Below are 16,998 nucleotides of genomic sequence, written 5' to 3'. Positions count from 1 at the left end.
TCCGCGGGGATGATGGGCGTCTTTACCGGCAGCGGCGACACCGGGAGCAGGTCGCGGTTAGCGGGGACTTTTGAACTAGCCTAGCTTAGCCCACAGCCGGAGCAGACACTCTGAATTTACGGAGCGGACTCAGGGACTGGATTCACCATTTTAACATGAAACCGGTGAATCGTTGAATAAATGTGTATTTTACATGTTTCGTTGTAACTATATCCAAACGTTTTTCTACTCGTATGAAACATAATGAAAAAACAAAAGCGTGTGTTTGTTTCAATGAGTCATTAAATGTTGTTGTCACATTAAAAACAAGAGAAACACAGTGAAATGGAAGGAGAGTCCCGCCTCCAGGTTTTCTAAGCAGCAGTCGCTGAGTTCCGCTTCCGGTCATTGATTTGTTATTGATGAATCAGAAAATAAAAAATCATGAAAACATCAAATCAGTCAGAGGTGAAGGTGTAATCCTCCGTGTCGCCGATGAGCGGCGCAGTTTGTTGACGGTGTCAGTCCGCCTCATGTCACCGGTTTAACATCCAGCTGTGGAACAAACACCTGCAACAACATCTGGAATCAGTCTCAGTAAGACGCTTCTTCCTGATGCTAACGCTGCGTTAGCATTAGCTGCTCTCACTTGATGCTAGCTAGCCTGGGCTCTGTTAGTGAAGCTAGCTCGGTAAACAGCATGATGATGTTTGTTTGTTTGTTTGTGTGTTTGTGAGCTCAGCTGTTTACAACAGTCTCATGTTAACGTGAGTCCGGCATCTTCGTCAGACATCGTCACACCAGACTCCATTAGTAAGATGCTAATTTATAATTATCTTCAGTTTGTCTGACACATTGTGTTTTACATCTTTGACTGAAGAGATGTCACGGTCTTTTGAATAATTCTGTATAATTCGGCGCATGTGTGATCAACCAAACAACGTTTAATTGGTGTTAAGTTTCAGTCGTCACCGCCCTCTGCCTGTATCGGGAGAATAACCCAGTAATATTTCTTAACACCTGAACTTGGGCTGGTGTGAATTGTTGAATTGTGTTAATGAAGTGAATCCACACGACTTTATCATGTGTCGTGTGTCGATGGAACAGTGGACTGTTTCTGTCGTTTGGTGCAGAGCTCCTTTATCTCACTGTCACTTCCTCTCTGTGTGAAACATAAAGAATGTGCTTTCAATGTGGTTTCAGCTGTTTACACTCCGTCATTGCAGATCTGGGTGAATCTCTATGATGTTCTGTTTAAATTTGCTTTTGTAAGTGAACATTAAAATGTTAGTTTTTTCTAAGAGGGTTTGGTGCAGAGCTCTGTCATGGCTGCAGATGGTGAGGTTCTCCTGATGCTGGTTTTCAGTTATTTGATGTGCTTTTAAATTTGAGTTTTGAACTGACTTTCAGGACCAGTGTGAGTCCATTTGAGCAGAAACATGGCGTCTCAGCCGACCCAGCAGTCCGTCCTGAGAGAGTTCTGCCCGCTCTACCACCTGCTGAACGCCATCCCAGCCAAGGTAATGAACCAGTCCAAACCAGGCTAAAGCCCAGACCAGCTGTTAACAACATTTCAGAACAGAACCTGTACATGAAGGCCCACAGACAGACAGAGAGAGACAGACAGACAGACAGGGAGAGAGAGAGGGACAGAGAGAGCATCAGACAGACAGAGAGAGGGACAGAGAGAGAGAGAGAGACCAACAGACAGTAAGAGAGAGAGAGACAAACAGACAGACAGAGGGAGAGAGAGAGGGACAGAAATAGAGAGAAAAAGACAGACAGAGAGAGAGAGAGACAGACAGACAGACAGAGGGAGAGAGACAGATAGACAGACAGACAGAGGGAGAGAGAGAGAGAGACAGACAGATAGACAGACAGACAGACAGACAGAGGGAGAGAGAGGGACAGACAGACAGACAGAGGGAGAGAGAGAGACAGACTGATGTGGTGATGATGATGATGACAGTGATGGTAATGTTAATGATGATAGAGATGATGATGATGATGACGGTGATGATGATGACGACAATGACAGTGATGGTTATGGTGATGAAGGTTTCTATCGCTCCTCAGGTGCAGCGGGGGTTCAGGTCTGTGCTTGTCTACCTGACGGCTGTGGACAGCAGCAGTGACTTCCTGGCGGTGGGCAGCAGTATTGGCATGTTGTATCTGTACTGTCGCCGCCTCGCACACATGAACAAGTACAGTCTGGAGGTCAGATCTTTTCTTATCTACTCTTTTCTCATTCGTGCTTATTGTAGCAGCTCTAGTGTGTGTTTAACATGTGTTTAACATGTGTCCAACATGTGTTTATTTGTGTGTGCTGCAGGGAAAGTGTGATGCGATCACAGCCGTAAAGCTGCTCAGCTGTTTTGATGATCTAGTTGCTGTAGGAACAGCTTCTGGTCGGGTGTCGGTCTTCCAGCTGGTGTCTCCACTTCCTGGTCGCAACAAACAGGTGAGAAGATCCACAGGTGTGTTTCAGGCCCGGCTTCTTGTCCACACACATATATGTGAACTGTTGCCTCAGTTGTTCTCAGCTGACAGGAGTGGCACCCGGTGTGGTCTTCTGCTGCTGTAGCCCATCTGCTCCAAGGCTCCACGTGTTGTGCGTTCAGAGATGGTATTCTGCAGACCTTGGTTGTAACGAGTGGTTATTTGAGTTACTGTTTCCTTTCTATCATCTCCAACCACTCTGCCCATCCTCCTCTGACCTCTGACCTCAACAAGACATCTTCATCCACACAACTGCAGCTAACTGGATATTTACTCTTCTTCGGACTATTCTCTGTGAACCCTAGAGATGGTTGTGAATGAAAATCACAGTAGATCGGCAGTTTTTGAAATACTCAGACCAGCTCGTCTGGCACCAACAACCATGCCACGTTCAAAGTCTCTTAACTCCACTTTCTTCCCCATTCTGATGCTCGGTTTGAACTTCAGCAAGTCGTCTTCACCATGTCTAGTAGCCTAAATGCACTGAGTTGCTGCCTTGTGATTGGCCAATTAGCTCTTTGTGTTAACAAACAATTGAAAAGGTGTACCTAATAAAGTGGCTGGTGAGTGTATATCACTCAGCCCACAGCTTCTTCTCTGGTTTTCGACAGATCATTGGTTTCGACTTTATCGCCCCCTATGGGCCTGACATGCCTGTTTGAGTATTTGTTTTGCTCTGGAGGGAAAATATCAGTTTAAAAAAAAAAATCCAGAATAGCATAGACAGGTGTAACCTGTCTTTCTCTCTTTGTGTGCAGGTGTAACCTGTCTCTCTCTCTGCCTGTCTGTGTGCAGTTGAGGCGTTTCGATGTGGTTGGGCTTCACAAAGGTTCAGTGACATCACTGGCCTGGAGCACCAATGGGATGAAACTGTTCTCGGGAGATGATAAAGGACGAGTCGTCTTTTCAGCTCTGGACCTGGACCAGGTGAAGCCACCTCAACACACTAGTGTCCACACTACACTGTACATGGTCACCTGGGAGAAATTATGTAATCATGACATCACTATGAGGTCATATAGTCTAGTAATGCACTAACCTTTGTGACCAATTCGATTAGAGACACAGCATACAGTTTATTTAGATTAACCAATTATTGATGTCATCATATGGTACAAATGACACAATGACATCATCATACAATTACATTATTATAAATTAGAAATACCAATACTGGTCTGGATATATACATTATACATGTTCTAACGTGTTGTATATTTCTAACGTGTGTGTGTGTGTGTGTGTGTGTGTGTGTGTGTGTGTGTGTGTGTGTGTGTGTGTGTGTGTGTGTGTGTAGGGGCTGTGTAAACCTGTACTGCTGTTGGAGGAATCCTCAGGTGTAGTTCAGGTGGCGTACAGTCAGCAGGTGCTGATGGTGTCAACGCAGCACAGATCTCTGCTCTACTGTACACAGACACAGGATGTCCAGCAGCTGGGCTCTAAACCCCGCAAGAGGTACAACACACTGCATACATGTAAAATACAACACACATATCATAGAACATGTATGTCATACATCGCACATCATTCAATGTGTATATCATACAACATTCATGTCTTATGCGTAGGTCATACAACACACATAATGTAACAAAACCAGCGTGAGTGTTGAAGTCCAGTTGGAGGGTAAATTAAGTCTCTCAGGCAGATAATGAATTTCTGGTCTGTGTTGTTGGTCTGTGTTGGCATACGTGTTAACATGTGTGTGCGTGTTGACCCAGGGTCTCTAACATTCACGCTGTGCGCTGCCAGACAAATTGTGAAAAAAGAACGCTCTCCATACAAATTCTGCTGTTCAGTCTGAGTTTACACACGTGTCCAATCACACTGTGTGTGTGTGTTAGTGTATCAGTGAGGGAGAGAGAGCGAGCGTGCGGGAGAGAGAAAAGTGAGCAGTGGAGTCAGTGTCTTTGTTGACATGTGTGTTGTGATGTGCGCATTTTACATACGTGTTGACATGTGTATTTTATGACATCAGTGTGCATGTTGACGTGTGTCTATTGATACAGTATATGTGCGGGTTGAAATGTGTGTGTGTGTGTGTGTGTTGCAGCAGTGGCAGGTTCGGTGCCTGCTTCCTGCCCGCTCTTTGTAAACAGAGCGACCTTCAGGTGTTTGCTGCTCGACCTGGACTCAGACTGTGGAGGTGTGACATCACAGGACAGGTGGAGGACACACGACAGCTCAAACCTCTTTTCAACACACAGGTATACTGACAACATATGTGTACTTCTGTTTCTGTTGAAACTGCACATATATGATTCACTGTGGATGAAAGAAATATAGAAATACAACGATTGTTCAATTCAGTCTGTGTGTCTGTCTCTTTGATTCTGTCTGTCTGTCTTTCTCTCTCTGCTGTTTGTCTCTCTATCCTGTCCGTCTGTGTCTCTGTCTGTTTGTCTTTCTCTCTCTGCTGTCTGCGTGTCTCTCTCTATCTCTCCTGTCTGTCTGTCAGATTCCTCAGTTTCAGTTGTTTCCTCGTCCTGGTCCAGTTGGAGCGTATCGTCCAGCAGACAGACAGCTCGGGGTGCTCAGCTGTTTCCTCAGAAAGGACTGGATCCTGAGCTGGAACGAGTACAGCGTCTACGTCTTGGACTTTGTCAGCGAGGTGCTACTGCTTCTAATCAAGACTCTATAGCTAGTCAATAGATTCTTCAGTTTGTCAACAGACTAGCTCAACAACAGACAACCTCAGCTCATCAGCTGACTCTTTAGTTCGTCAACAGACTCTTTAGCTCATCAACAGTCTCTTCAGCTCGTCAGTTAACTCTTTAGCTTGTCAACAGACTCTTTAGCTCGTCAGCTGACTCTTAAGCTCATCAACAGACTCTTTAGCTTGTCAACAGACTCTTAAACTCATCAACAGACTCTTTAGCTCATCAACAGACTTTTTTGCTCATTTTTGCTCAAATGGGCAGAGCTGCCCATTTGTGATCGGACCATTTGTGATTGATGATGTGTTGATATTTGATATCAGTTTCATATCTGATGTGTTCAGGTGATCATCGGAGCTTTGGAGAGCAGTGGAGACATCGTATCAGTGTCCTGTTGTGAGAATGAGATCTTCATCCTGAAAGGAGACAGAGACGTCATCCGATTGTCCAACAGCCCCGAGGGACTGCCCTCCAGCTGTGAGTGATACTTCTATTACTGCTACCGTTGATACTGCTGCTGACGGGGTAACAACATTTTTTGTACCCGTTTGATTAAATTCTTTAGTGTCTGAGCTCTCCATCCGTTTGTCCTCGCCTTTGACGATGCCCAGCATGCTTCCACAAACTGGGTCAGTGGAAACAGCTCAACCAATCAGAACCATTGCCATCATCACAGAGGGTGGGGCTAGACAGGAGGGAGGGGGGGGGGACTCGGTGAGAGAGGAGGAGGAGGAAGTGACGGAGGCGCAGGAGCAGCTGGAACAGCAGGAGGTAACTGACCAATAATCCACTAGACTATTTAACTGGTTAACTTACTGATTGGTTAACTGGTAATGTTACTAACTGGTTCTGTTAATGACTGGCTCCATGTTGGTGCAGGTGATGGAGCAGCTTTGTAGACAGTCCTGTTTGCTAACTGGCAGCTCTAGTAGTTGCAGTACCTCAAATACCTTGAGCTCCCGTGAGGTCAGCGCCAGATGCTACAGTGCCCCCCTGGGTCAGGAAGAGATGCAGCAGGAGCTGGTGGTGAAAGCTGTAAGAGTGAAGAAGAAAAAGAGAAGGCAAGGTAAGAAATAAGACTAGAGGACAGACAGAGAGCGAGAGAAAGAGGGGGACAGGCAGACAGACTTTATACCTGACTTGTCTACCTGTCTCGCTGTCCGTCCTTAGACAGTAGCAGTGGGAACCGTCTCTCTGAGAGCAGCTGCTCAGACTCCATGTTTGTAGTCCAAGACAGCAGCTGTAGTGATGGAGGAAGTGGAACTCCTCTGAGTGACCGAGCCTCCCTCATGTGGCTGGACCAGGACTCACAAGAGGAGGGAGGAGTACATTCAGATGGAGGTTTAAAGGAGGGAGAGAAGATGGACTCTTGGTTAGTTGAAAGCCAGCAGACTATAACATAATGTCTCCTGTCGACCCATCTGTCTCATTATTGTTTTCTTCTCCCAGCTCCATCCTCCCTCCAGGATCCCTCCTCCTTCAGAGTCCAGAGAAGCAGATGGTAACAGGAAAGGCCTCAGAAGCCGAGGTCATCCCTCCAACACCAGATGTGGATCTATTGCTGGAGTGCACCTTTTCCTATATGCAAAACCCTGAAGAAGAGGATGGACAAGAGCAGCAGCCATTGGAGGAGCAAGATGATGAGTATCTGAGCCCTCTGATTGGACCTGAGGAGGAGGATGATGATGAGGTGTGTTGGTGGTGGAATTAATGATACACCTGCCTGGTCCTCACAATCCTGGACTTGTCTTATTCTCATAGTCCTGGACCTGTCTTTACACATAGTGCTAGACTTGTCTGGTCTTTATTCTGCTGGACCTGTCAGAGTATGTTTTGGACTAATGCTGACAGAAGTAAATCCCTCCTTCATGAAATATAGTATTTCCTTTGTGTTTGTGTAAAGGTGGGCAACTTGATGCCCCCTGCTGGCTTGGCAGACCAGATGTTCTACTCCACTGTGTCCACTCTGGACAGAGAGCCCAGTTTGTCCAGTGATGAAGAGGGAGACATCTACTGTCACACTCTGCCTGCAGCTGGCAGCAGAGGAGAAGTCCTCACCTGTTCATCCATTCAGATGGAGAAGAGTAGTGACAGCAAGGCGGACCGGGATGCTCAGGACAGAGACGGACACAAATCTGACCAGGTGAGACAAATCTGGACTTGACAAGTCTAACAGCTGGATTTAATGTTTTAACTTTTATTTTTCTAGTTGGCAGAAAGCTGGATGGGATACTTAGGACCAGGGTGTGGAATACTGAGCCTGCAGGTGACAGACAGGTGAGTCAGTGACCATGGTGTGACTGGTGTCATGTGACTCACAAGAGTTCAGCAGGTGTCTTACAGGTAACTGTGTGTCTCAGGTATGTGTGGTGTCTGGACTTCAAAGGAGGACTGTTCTGCAGCACCTTGCCTGAAAATGGACTCAACTGGCAGCGCTTCGAAGACAACGTCCACCAGGTGGCGTTATCACCTTCAGGTGAGCTGCTGACATCATCTGTTCATCTGGTGAAAACAGTAGTTTGTAATGAAGCTGTTCACCATCATGTTGCATGTTAGCATCAGCAGCTCCCTGTCACCAGCTGAGTTGTTGAAGCAGGCAGCAAGCTGTGCAGGTGTATGTAGCATGAGCTATATGTTAATTGTTGCAAACTCCATCAGGTAATCTGCTGTGGAAGGTGGAGCAGAAGAGCATGACAGCTTTTGCTTGTGCAAAAGTGTCAGTTAAAGGAAAACGTCACTGGTACAAAGCTGTGGAGCAAACAGCATTTGTCGCTCTGAGTGACGACTCCGCCTGGATCATCAGGACCAACGGCGACCTCTACCTGCAGACAGGTAACCACCTGTCTTACTTACTAAGGTGATCCCTGACTGTTTCATTGAATCACACTTTGAAGAAACAGACAAGAAAAGATTTAAAGATTTAAATAAAAGATCAACCCACAGTTTGAACCCAAGCTGAAATCTACATCAATGAAATTATGTCAGAAAATCTTTTCTTTTTTTATTCAGGTGGAACCTGTCACAGGCATCATTACAGGGGGAGGGTTGTTATTGGCCGAGAATTATGTCGAGTTACATTCAGAAAAACACAAGACAATATGAAGGGCTCATTTATTTGTCCAATAGAGGCTGAGCTCATCTGACCTGAATGATTTCCTCCTACAGCTGTGATTTAACAGTGTTACCAGCAGGGAACATTTCCTGAAAAATTATTAAACCTGTCAAATGACTTGTTTCTTCCTCCACTGCTGATGAACAGCAGGTGGAGCTGCTCCTCCAGTCGCTGATGTTAAACCGCAGCAGAAGAAGATGGATTAAAACATGATGTTTCCTGTGATGATGTGAGGAAGGTTCAGACACTTCTGAACTCTCTCTGGATCCCCCTGGATCCTTCTTCAGTTCCTATGGTTTCTTCTGGGCCTCCTCTGGATCCCTCCAGACTTCATCAGGAACTTCTGAATTTCCTCTGGATCCCTCTGTACTGCCTCTAGATCCTTCTTGACTTCCCCTGGACAACATTTGTATCCTCTTGGGTTTTCTCGTGATCTTTTGGATTTCCTCTTGATCACGTTGGATACTTCTGGTTTTCCTCTGGATCCTTCTGCACTTCCTTCAGATCCTTCTTGTCTTCCTCAAGATCCAACTTGGCTTCTTCTGGATACTTCTGTACTTCCTCTAGATCCTTCTTGACTTCCTCTGGATCTTCTGGATTTTCTCTTGATCACTTTGTAGGAGGAGACCTAGAATGAATCCCATCAGACATCCTGTAGCAGGATGTGGGGTGTTTAAGGAGGAGCTGTTGTGTGCTGTTGCCACAGTAACTGTTGTGTGTCTGTCAGGTCTGAGCGTGGAGCGTCCGTGTGCTCGCTCGGTGAAGGTCGACGCCCCCTGTGTGTTCAGCCAGGTGTGTGTTAGAGAGGGCGTGGTCTGGGCTCTGAGCGAACACAAGGCTTTGTTCTACAGAGAAGGACTGAACAGCTACTGCAGCGAGGGGGAGGGCTGGAAGTATGACACTGTCAGGTAATACTGCTACTGTAGTACTACTGTAATGCCACTACTGTAATACCACTACTGTAATACTATTGTGTGCGTGTGTGTGTATATCAGTGAGGCTCAGGGTCTGGACCTGATGTGCGTGACCCTGGGAGACGGGGGAACGTCCTGGGCTCTGGACGCCAGTGGCAGCCTCTGGTTCAGGACAGGAATCTGTTCATCCAAACCACAGGGAGAAGACGACCACTGGTGGCAGGTAGAGACAGGTCTTTTCTCATATCCTGATCATCTCACTTCCTGATCATCTCACTTCCTGATCATCTCACTTCCTGTCTATCTCTCTTTAAGATCAGTATTTCGGACTACGTCGTGTTCGATCAGGGAAGTCTGTTCCAGACGCTGTTGCAGGCGACGCAGAGTGTTGCCACGGTAACCAGGGCCCCTGTGGAGCGGGTGGTGGCGTTTCTGTCTCAGTACTCTCAGTGTCAGCCGAGCCTGGTTAGCGCCAACACTGGCGGAGTCTGGGTCGCATCAGGACGGAACCAGCTGCACCTGGCCCGCGGCAGCCTTGTAGGTCAGTAGAGTTAACAGTAGAATCCAGCAGAGTTTACAATAGACTCAATGTCCCAGCTTCTCTCTATGTATGGTTACTTCAGGAACCTTCTGGCAGAACGTTGTTCCCAGAGGAACCGTGTCGACAACCAGGTGGAGCTTCATCACATGTTCAGTGGTGCCTCACAGAGAAGGTAACACCTGGACCTGAGTCTCCGCACCCTCTCATGAACACACCTGACCCTGGTCTCCTGTGTTCCAGGTGCTCTGCTGTGGTTGGCTCAGAGCAGGAAGGATCTTTTCTGTGTTTGGGATCAGGATGGAGAGCTACGTCCCTCGTCTGTCCCCCTCTCACCTGAGGTAAAAAAAGCACCTGTCGCCTCCTTCTGACTCATTCTCCTGATGTTCCTCTGATGTTTGCGTGATGTATTCCCGATGTTCCCCTATTGTCCTCCTGATGTTCTGGATGTTCTGCTTATGTTCTCAGATGGAGCTGACTCACCTCTCTGCCTGTCCTGATGCTCTTTGGGGTTTGGACACTCATGGTCGAGTTAGAATTCGTACACTGTCTCAGTCCTGTCCCACAGGACTGAACTGGACCACACTGGACCTGAGTCAGCTTGGTATACACAGACAAACACAGACACACCCAGACACTCACACACAAACAAGCAAACACACACACAAAAGCTATATATATATATATGTATATATACATATACATATAAACACACTCACACTCAGCTGTTTTCTGTGTCAACGTTGTGTAAAAGGTTTCTAACTCAAAGGCCGATGTGTGTGTGTGTGTGTGTGTGTGTGTGTGTGTGTGTGTGTGTGTGTGTGTGTGTGTGTGTGTGTGTGTGTGTGTGTGTGTGTGTGTGTGTGTGTGTGTGTGTGTGTGTGTGTCATGTACGTCATACTGTAACCTGACTAATAGGTCAGATCTGTTTTTAGGTCCTCTGCCCTTCTCACTATCTGAGACCACATGTCTGTGTCTGTTTACAAGCTAAGCTAGCTAAGTCTGAGACTGTGTTCAGGACCAGTGTGTATATAACAGTAGCAACATGTTAGCTTTACAAGCTGAACTAGTTTAGTCACACGTCAAGTATGAAAGAAGAAATGTCAATGTATAACAAGGTTCTGGTTTGAGTCTATGGTTAAAACATCTGGGTAGAGCTTGCGATACATAGCCTTTTAGCAAGAACTGACCTGATTTCATATTTAACTGATAATTAAAGATAAAACATCTGGATCAGGATGCAAAAGTTGATGCAAATGTTGATGTTAAGAAGAAGAGTCCAGTGAAGTAAATCTGGTTCAAAAACTGGTTCTAAGGTTTCTATATCTGTGTTGTTCTGAGAAAGCAGCTGACGAATATTTTCTCTCATGGTTTTAATTTCATTAGTGAAGAAGCTCATGAATTCCTGCTGAGAGTGATGAAGACCAACCAGATATTTTTTTCTTTTAATGATCAATAATGAAGGTTCTGGAGTCACTGAACTTTCTTCAACATCATTAGATCTTTGCAGAAGTGGTGAAAATCATGTAGATTAGTGGAATGCCACTTCCTGTCTAGCTGACGTCTGTTTAGTTTGTGAACAAAACCACAGAGCTATAGTTCACTACAGTGTCGAATGTCATCCACAGTGAAGCTGCTGTTCAGTCAAACAGTAAATTCTTTCCTTGACGTTGGTCACAGTGTTTTCTGACACAGCTTTTGTTGAGATTCAGTGTTGTTGATTAGGATGAATTCAAACAGTCAAGCAAGATCAAAAGTGTGATGAAAGCAGTGACTTGTTTTGTTTTTTATGTTGAGTCTTGAACAACTTTATCTGTGCTCGGAATTAACTCAGATTAGAAGATAAATATTCAGAGTCCGGGGCAGGTGGATGTTAAATAATGAGCAGAAGTGTTTTTTGTGTGTGAGACTCAGAGTGAGTCTTTTACATGAGCTCTTACTATTTTTAAGTCGAAGGCTGATTAATGAGTCAGAGTGGAAACTCACCTGACTCCTGTGAGTATTTATGTGGGGGGGGGGGGGATTGTACAGTTGGCATTGTTTAATTTCTCTTTTAGGCAATTCCCCTGTCAATGAGGTTCCATTGGACCTTGAGGTGATTATTACAGGGCTTGAATGGTTCCTGGGACCATTCAAGGAGCCATGAGGGAGATAAAGTCAAACATTACTTATACACTTAACTTGACCCTTCAGGAGGTTCTGAAGGTCCTTAAGGTTGCTCCAGTGTTCCTTAAGGAGGCTTTAATGTTTTACAGGCTGTGAGAAATTCAGTTAAATTATCACCTGTGTGTTACAGGAAATGTTCGTCTGGTCAGTCTAAGCTGCGGCAGTCAGAATGTCTGGGCTGTCGACAGTCTTGGAGTTGTTTACTTCAGAGTTGGAACTCAACCACTGAACCCGAGCATGATGCTGCCAGCCTGGATCCACATAGAACCACCTGCACAGGTAACACACTGGATCCACATAGAACAACAGGTAACACACTGGATCCACATAGAACAACAGGTAACACACTGGATCCACATAGAACAACAGGTAACACACTGGATCCACATAGAACAACAGGTAACACACTGGATCCACATAGAACAACAGGTAACACACTGGATCCACATAGAACCACAGGTAACACACTGGATCCACATAGAACAACAGGTAACACACTGGATCCACATAGAACCACAGGTAACACACTGGATCCACATAGAACAACAGGTAACACACTGGATCCACATAGAACAACAGGTAACACACTGGATCCACATAGAACCACAGGTAACAGACTGGATCCACATAGAACAACAGGTAACACACTGGATCCACATAGAACCACAGGTAACACACTGGATCCACATAGAACAACAGGTAACACACTGGATCCACATAGAACAACAGGTAACACACTGGATCCACATAGAACAACAGGTAACACACTGGATCCACAGGTAACACACTGGATCCACATAGAACAACAGGTAACACACTGGATCCACATAGAACCACAGGTAACACACTGGATCCACATAGAACCACAGGTAACACACTGGATCCACATAGAACCACAGGTAACACACTGGATCCACATAGAACCACAGGTAACAGACTGGATCCACATAGAACAACAGGTAACACACTGGATCCACATAGAACCACAGGTAACACACTGGATCCACATAGAACCACAGGTAACACACTGGATCCACATAGAACGACAGGTAACACACTGGATCCGCATAGAACCACAGGTAACACACTGGATCCACATAGAACCACAGGTAACACACTGGATCCACATAGAACCACAGGTAACACACTGGATCCACATAGAACGACAGGTAACACACTGGATCCACATAGAACGACAGGTAACACACTGGATCCATACACAGTAAGTGACATCATCATGTCTCTGCAGCCAATAGGAGTGCAGCTGGTCAGTGTTCAGACGAGTCCTAACGATCGTCTCCTCTGGGCCGTGGACAACAGAGGGACCGTCTTTGTGAGAACTGGACTCAGTGATGAGATGCCTGTTGGGACAGACTGGGAGCTGGTACCAGGTACACTCCTGTCTGTCATGTTTGTGTGTCTCTGTGCACGTAACAGTAATATTTGTTTGTGTGTTAAAATAATATTTGTCTGTCAGTATTTGTGTTACAGTAATACTTGTTTGTCTGTGAGTGTGTAAAAATAATATTTGTCTGTCGGTATTTGTGTTACAGTAATACTTGTTTGTCTGTGTGTGTGTTAAAATAATATTTGTCTGTCGGTATTTGTGTTACAGTAATACTTGTTTGTCTGTGTGTGTGTAGGGTTAGCAGTGAGTCAGTTGGTCCTCAGTTGTCGGACAGTTTGGGTTCGGTGTGTAAACGGAGATTTGGCTCGACGTTACGGCGTCTCTGACCGAAACCCTGCAGGAGATTACTGGAAGAAGATTCCTGGAAACGCCAACTGGTTAACTGGTTAGTCTGATTTATACTGTTTAGACTGGTTAGACTGGGTTTATACTGGTTAGACTGGGTTTATACTGGTTAGACTGGGTTTCTACTGGGTTTCTACTGGTTAGACTGGGTTTATACTGGTTACACTGGGTTTCTACTGGGTTTCTATTGGTTAGACTGGGTTTATACTGGTTAGTCTGATTTATACTGTTTAGACTGGTTAGACTGGGTTTATACTGGTTAGACTGGGTTTATACTTTTTAGACTAGTTAGACTGGGTTTATACTGGTTAGACTGGGTTTATACTGGTTAGACTGATTTATACTGGTTAGACTAGTTAGACTGGGTTTATACTGGTTAGACTAGTTAGACTGGGTTTATACTGGTAAGACTGGGTTTATACTGGTTAGACTGGGTTTATACTGGTTAGACTGGGTTTCTACTGGGTTTCTATTGGTTAGACTGGGTTTATACTGGTTAGACTGGGTTTCTACTGGGTTTCTATTGGTTAGACTGGGTTTATACTGGTTAGTCTGATTTATACTGTTTAGACTGGTTAGACTGGGTTTATACTGGTTAGGCTGATTTATACTGTTTAGACTGATTTATACTGTTTAGACTAGTTAGACTGGGTTTATACTGGTTAGACTGGGTTTATACTGTTTATACTGTTTATACTGGTTAGACTGATTTATACTGGTTAGACTGGGTTTCTACTGGGTTTCTACTGGTTAGACTGGGTTTATACTGGTTAGACTGATTTGTACTGGTTAAACTGGGTTTATACTGGTTATACTGGGTTTATACTGGTTAGACTGATTTATACTGTTTAGACTAGTTAGACTTGGTTTATACTGTTTATACTGAGTTTATACTGTTTATACTGGTTAGACTGATTTATACTGGTTAGACTGGGTTTATACTGTTTAGACTAGTTAGACTGGGTTTAGACTGGTTAGACTGGTTTTATACTGTTTGTACTGGTTAGACTGGGTTTATACTGTTTAGACTAGTTAGACTGGTTTTATACTGTTTATACTGGTTAGACTGGGTTTATACTGGTTAGACTGATTTCTACTGTTTAGACTAGTAAGACTGGGTTTATAGTGTTTATACTGGTTAGACTGGGTTTATACTGGTTAGACTGATTTCTACTGTTTAGACTAGTTAGACTGGGTTTATAGTGGTTAGACTGGGTTTATACTGTTTAGACTAGTTAGACTGGGTTTATACTGGTTAGACTGGGTTTATACTGGTTAGTCTGGGTTTATACTGGTTAGACTGATTTATACTGGTTTGACTGGGTTTATACTGGTTAGACTGATTTATACTGTTTTGACTAGTTAGACTTGGTTTATACTGGTTAGACTGGGTTTATACTGTTTAGACTAGTTAGACTGGTTTTATACTGTTTATACTGGTTAGACTGGGTTTATACTGGTTAGACTGATTTATACTGTTTAGACTGGGTTTATACTGGTTTGACTGATTTATACTGTTTAGACTGGGTTTAGACTGGTTTGACTGATTTATACTGTTAAAACTAGTTAGACTGGGTTTATACTGGTTAGACTGGGTTTATACTGGTTAGACTGGGTTTATACTGGTTAGACTGATTTATACTGTTAAAACTAGTTAGACTGGGTTTATACTGGTTAGACTGATTTATACTGTTTAGACTGGGTTTATACTGGTTTGACTGATTTATACTGTTAAAACTAGTTAGACTGGGTTTATACTGTTTAGACTAGTTAGACTGGTTTTATACTGTTTATACTGGTTAGACTGGGTTTATACTGGTTAGACTGATTTATACTGTTTAGACTGGGTTTATACTGGTTTGACTGATTTATACTGTTAAAACTAGTTAGACTGGGTTTATACTGTTTAGACTAGTTAGACTGGTTTTATACTGTTTATACTGGTTAGACTGGGTTTATACTGGTTAGACTGATTTATACTGTTTAGACTAGTTAGACTGGGTTTATAGTGGTTAGACTGGGTTTATACTGTTTAGACTAGTTAGACTGGGTTTATAGTGTTTATACTGGTTAGACTGGGTTTATACTGGTTAGACTGATTTCTACTGTTTAGACTAGTTAGACTGGGTTTATAGTGGTTAGACTGGGTTTATACTGTTTAGACTAGTTAGACTGGGTTTATACTGGTTAGACTGGGTTTATACTGGTTAGTCTGGGTTTATACTGGTTAGACTGATTTATACTGGTTTGACTGGGTTTATACTGGTTAGACTGATTTATACTGTTTTGACTAGTTAGACTTGGTTTATACTGGTTAGACTGGGTTTATACTGTTTAGACTAGTTAGACTGGTTTTATACTGTTTATACTGGTTAGACTGGGTTTATACTGGTTAGACTGATTTATACTGTTTAGACTGGGTTTATACTGGTTTGACTGATTTATACTGTTTAGACTGGGTTTAGACTGGTTTGACTGATTTATACTGTTAAAACTAGTTAGACTGGGTTTATACTGGTTAGACTGGGTTTATACTGGTTAGACTGGGTTTATACTGGTTAGACTGATTTATACTGTTAAAACTAGTTAGACTGGGTTTATACTGGTTAGACTGATTTATACTGTTTAGACTGGGTTTATACTGGTTTGACTGATTTATACTGTTAAAACTAGTTAGACTGGGTTTATACTGTTTAGACTAGTTAGACTGGTTTTATACTGTTTATACTGGTTAGACTGGGTTTATACTGGTTAGACTGATTTATACTGTTTAGACTGGGTTTATACTGGTTTGACTGATTTATACTGTTAAAACTAGTTAGACTGGGTTTATACTGGTTAGACTAGTTAGACTGGTTTTATACTGTTTATACTGGTTAGACTGGGTTTATACTGGTTAGACTGATTTATACTGTTTAGACTGGGTTTATACTGGTTAGACTGATTTATACTGTTAAAACTAGTTAGACTGGGTTTATACTGGTTAGACTGGGTTTATACTGGTTAGAATGTACCAGATAACATGTCTCTCTCTCTCTCTTCAGTGACACCAGAGGACGAATTGTGGGCAGTGACTCTGGTTGGTGGTTTGTCCCGTCGGCTGACAAAGCTCCTCCCACAGACTCACTGTAAACCCGCCTCCGCAGGCACCGCCCTCAGTGGCGACGACGTTGAAGAAGAATGGGAGCTCATCTGAACTGTGACATCACTATGATGTCATTACTGGTTCATGTTGGTCTGCCTGAGCTGGATTCACCTGGCAGAATGCAATGACATCACCGTCATCATTTCCTTTGACTTTCAAGTTTAGATAATATGATCGCACTATAGAGAGCCCAGGTGGCTTCTGGGGAAATTAGTAAACTTATTCTTTTGTTTTA

General features: G+C 43.9%; 1 protein-coding gene across 2 annotated transcripts in view; it reads left to right on the top strand.

The window, feature by feature from the left end:
* Window positions 1-359: 359 nt before the first annotated feature.
* Window positions 360-16,998, top strand: part of tecpr2 (tectonin beta-propeller repeat containing 2) — a 16,770-nt gene continuing 131 nt past the window's right edge. Inside the window, exons 1-27 of one of the 2 annotated variants that reach the window (XR_011244807.1) lie at window positions 360-576; window positions 1,390-1,499; window positions 2,056-2,196; window positions 2,312-2,440; window positions 3,274-3,405; window positions 3,776-3,933; window positions 4,532-4,685; window positions 4,937-5,089; window positions 5,480-5,612; window positions 5,701-5,906; window positions 6,015-6,201; window positions 6,306-6,507; window positions 6,585-6,825; window positions 7,039-7,278; window positions 7,345-7,412; window positions 7,496-7,611; window positions 7,794-7,967; window positions 8,975-9,155; window positions 9,243-9,384; window positions 9,477-9,702; window positions 9,785-9,874; window positions 9,943-10,040; window positions 10,168-10,303; window positions 11,996-12,644; window positions 13,065-13,256; window positions 13,509-13,658; window positions 16,663-16,998. The exon at window positions 16,663-16,998 is cut by the window's right edge and continues 131 nt beyond it. Coding sequence is in view for 1 of the 2 variants with exons in the window: in XM_069536261.1 (XP_069392362.1) it covers window positions 1,419-1,499; window positions 2,056-2,196; window positions 2,312-2,440; window positions 3,274-3,405; window positions 3,776-3,933; window positions 4,532-4,685; window positions 4,937-5,089; window positions 5,480-5,612; window positions 5,701-5,906; window positions 6,015-6,201; window positions 6,306-6,507; window positions 6,585-6,825; window positions 7,039-7,278; window positions 7,345-7,412; window positions 7,496-7,611; window positions 7,794-7,967; window positions 8,975-9,155; window positions 9,243-9,384; window positions 9,477-9,702; window positions 9,785-9,874; window positions 9,943-10,040; window positions 10,168-10,303; window positions 11,996-12,144; window positions 13,115-13,256; window positions 13,509-13,658; window positions 16,663-16,814 (3,981 nt within the window). In the remaining variant the exon portion in view is untranslated. The remainder of the gene's footprint in view (window positions 577-1,389; window positions 1,500-2,055; window positions 2,197-2,311; window positions 2,441-3,273; window positions 3,406-3,775; window positions 3,934-4,531; window positions 4,686-4,936; window positions 5,090-5,479; window positions 5,613-5,700; window positions 5,907-6,014; window positions 6,202-6,305; window positions 6,508-6,584; window positions 6,826-7,038; window positions 7,279-7,344; window positions 7,413-7,495; window positions 7,612-7,793; window positions 7,968-8,974; window positions 9,156-9,242; window positions 9,385-9,476; window positions 9,703-9,784; window positions 9,875-9,942; window positions 10,041-10,167; window positions 10,304-11,995; window positions 12,645-13,064; window positions 13,257-13,508; window positions 13,659-16,662) is intronic. The other variant, XM_069536261.1, reaches the window with a different exon arrangement.

This window comes from Paralichthys olivaceus, chromosome 12, assembly GCF_024713975.1.
Source record: "Paralichthys olivaceus isolate ysfri-2021 chromosome 12, ASM2471397v2, whole genome shotgun sequence".
In the NCBI taxonomy this organism is placed as follows: Eukaryota; Metazoa; Chordata; class Actinopteri; order Pleuronectiformes; family Paralichthyidae; genus Paralichthys; species Paralichthys olivaceus.
This window is presented reverse-complemented; position numbering and strand designations above follow the sequence as displayed.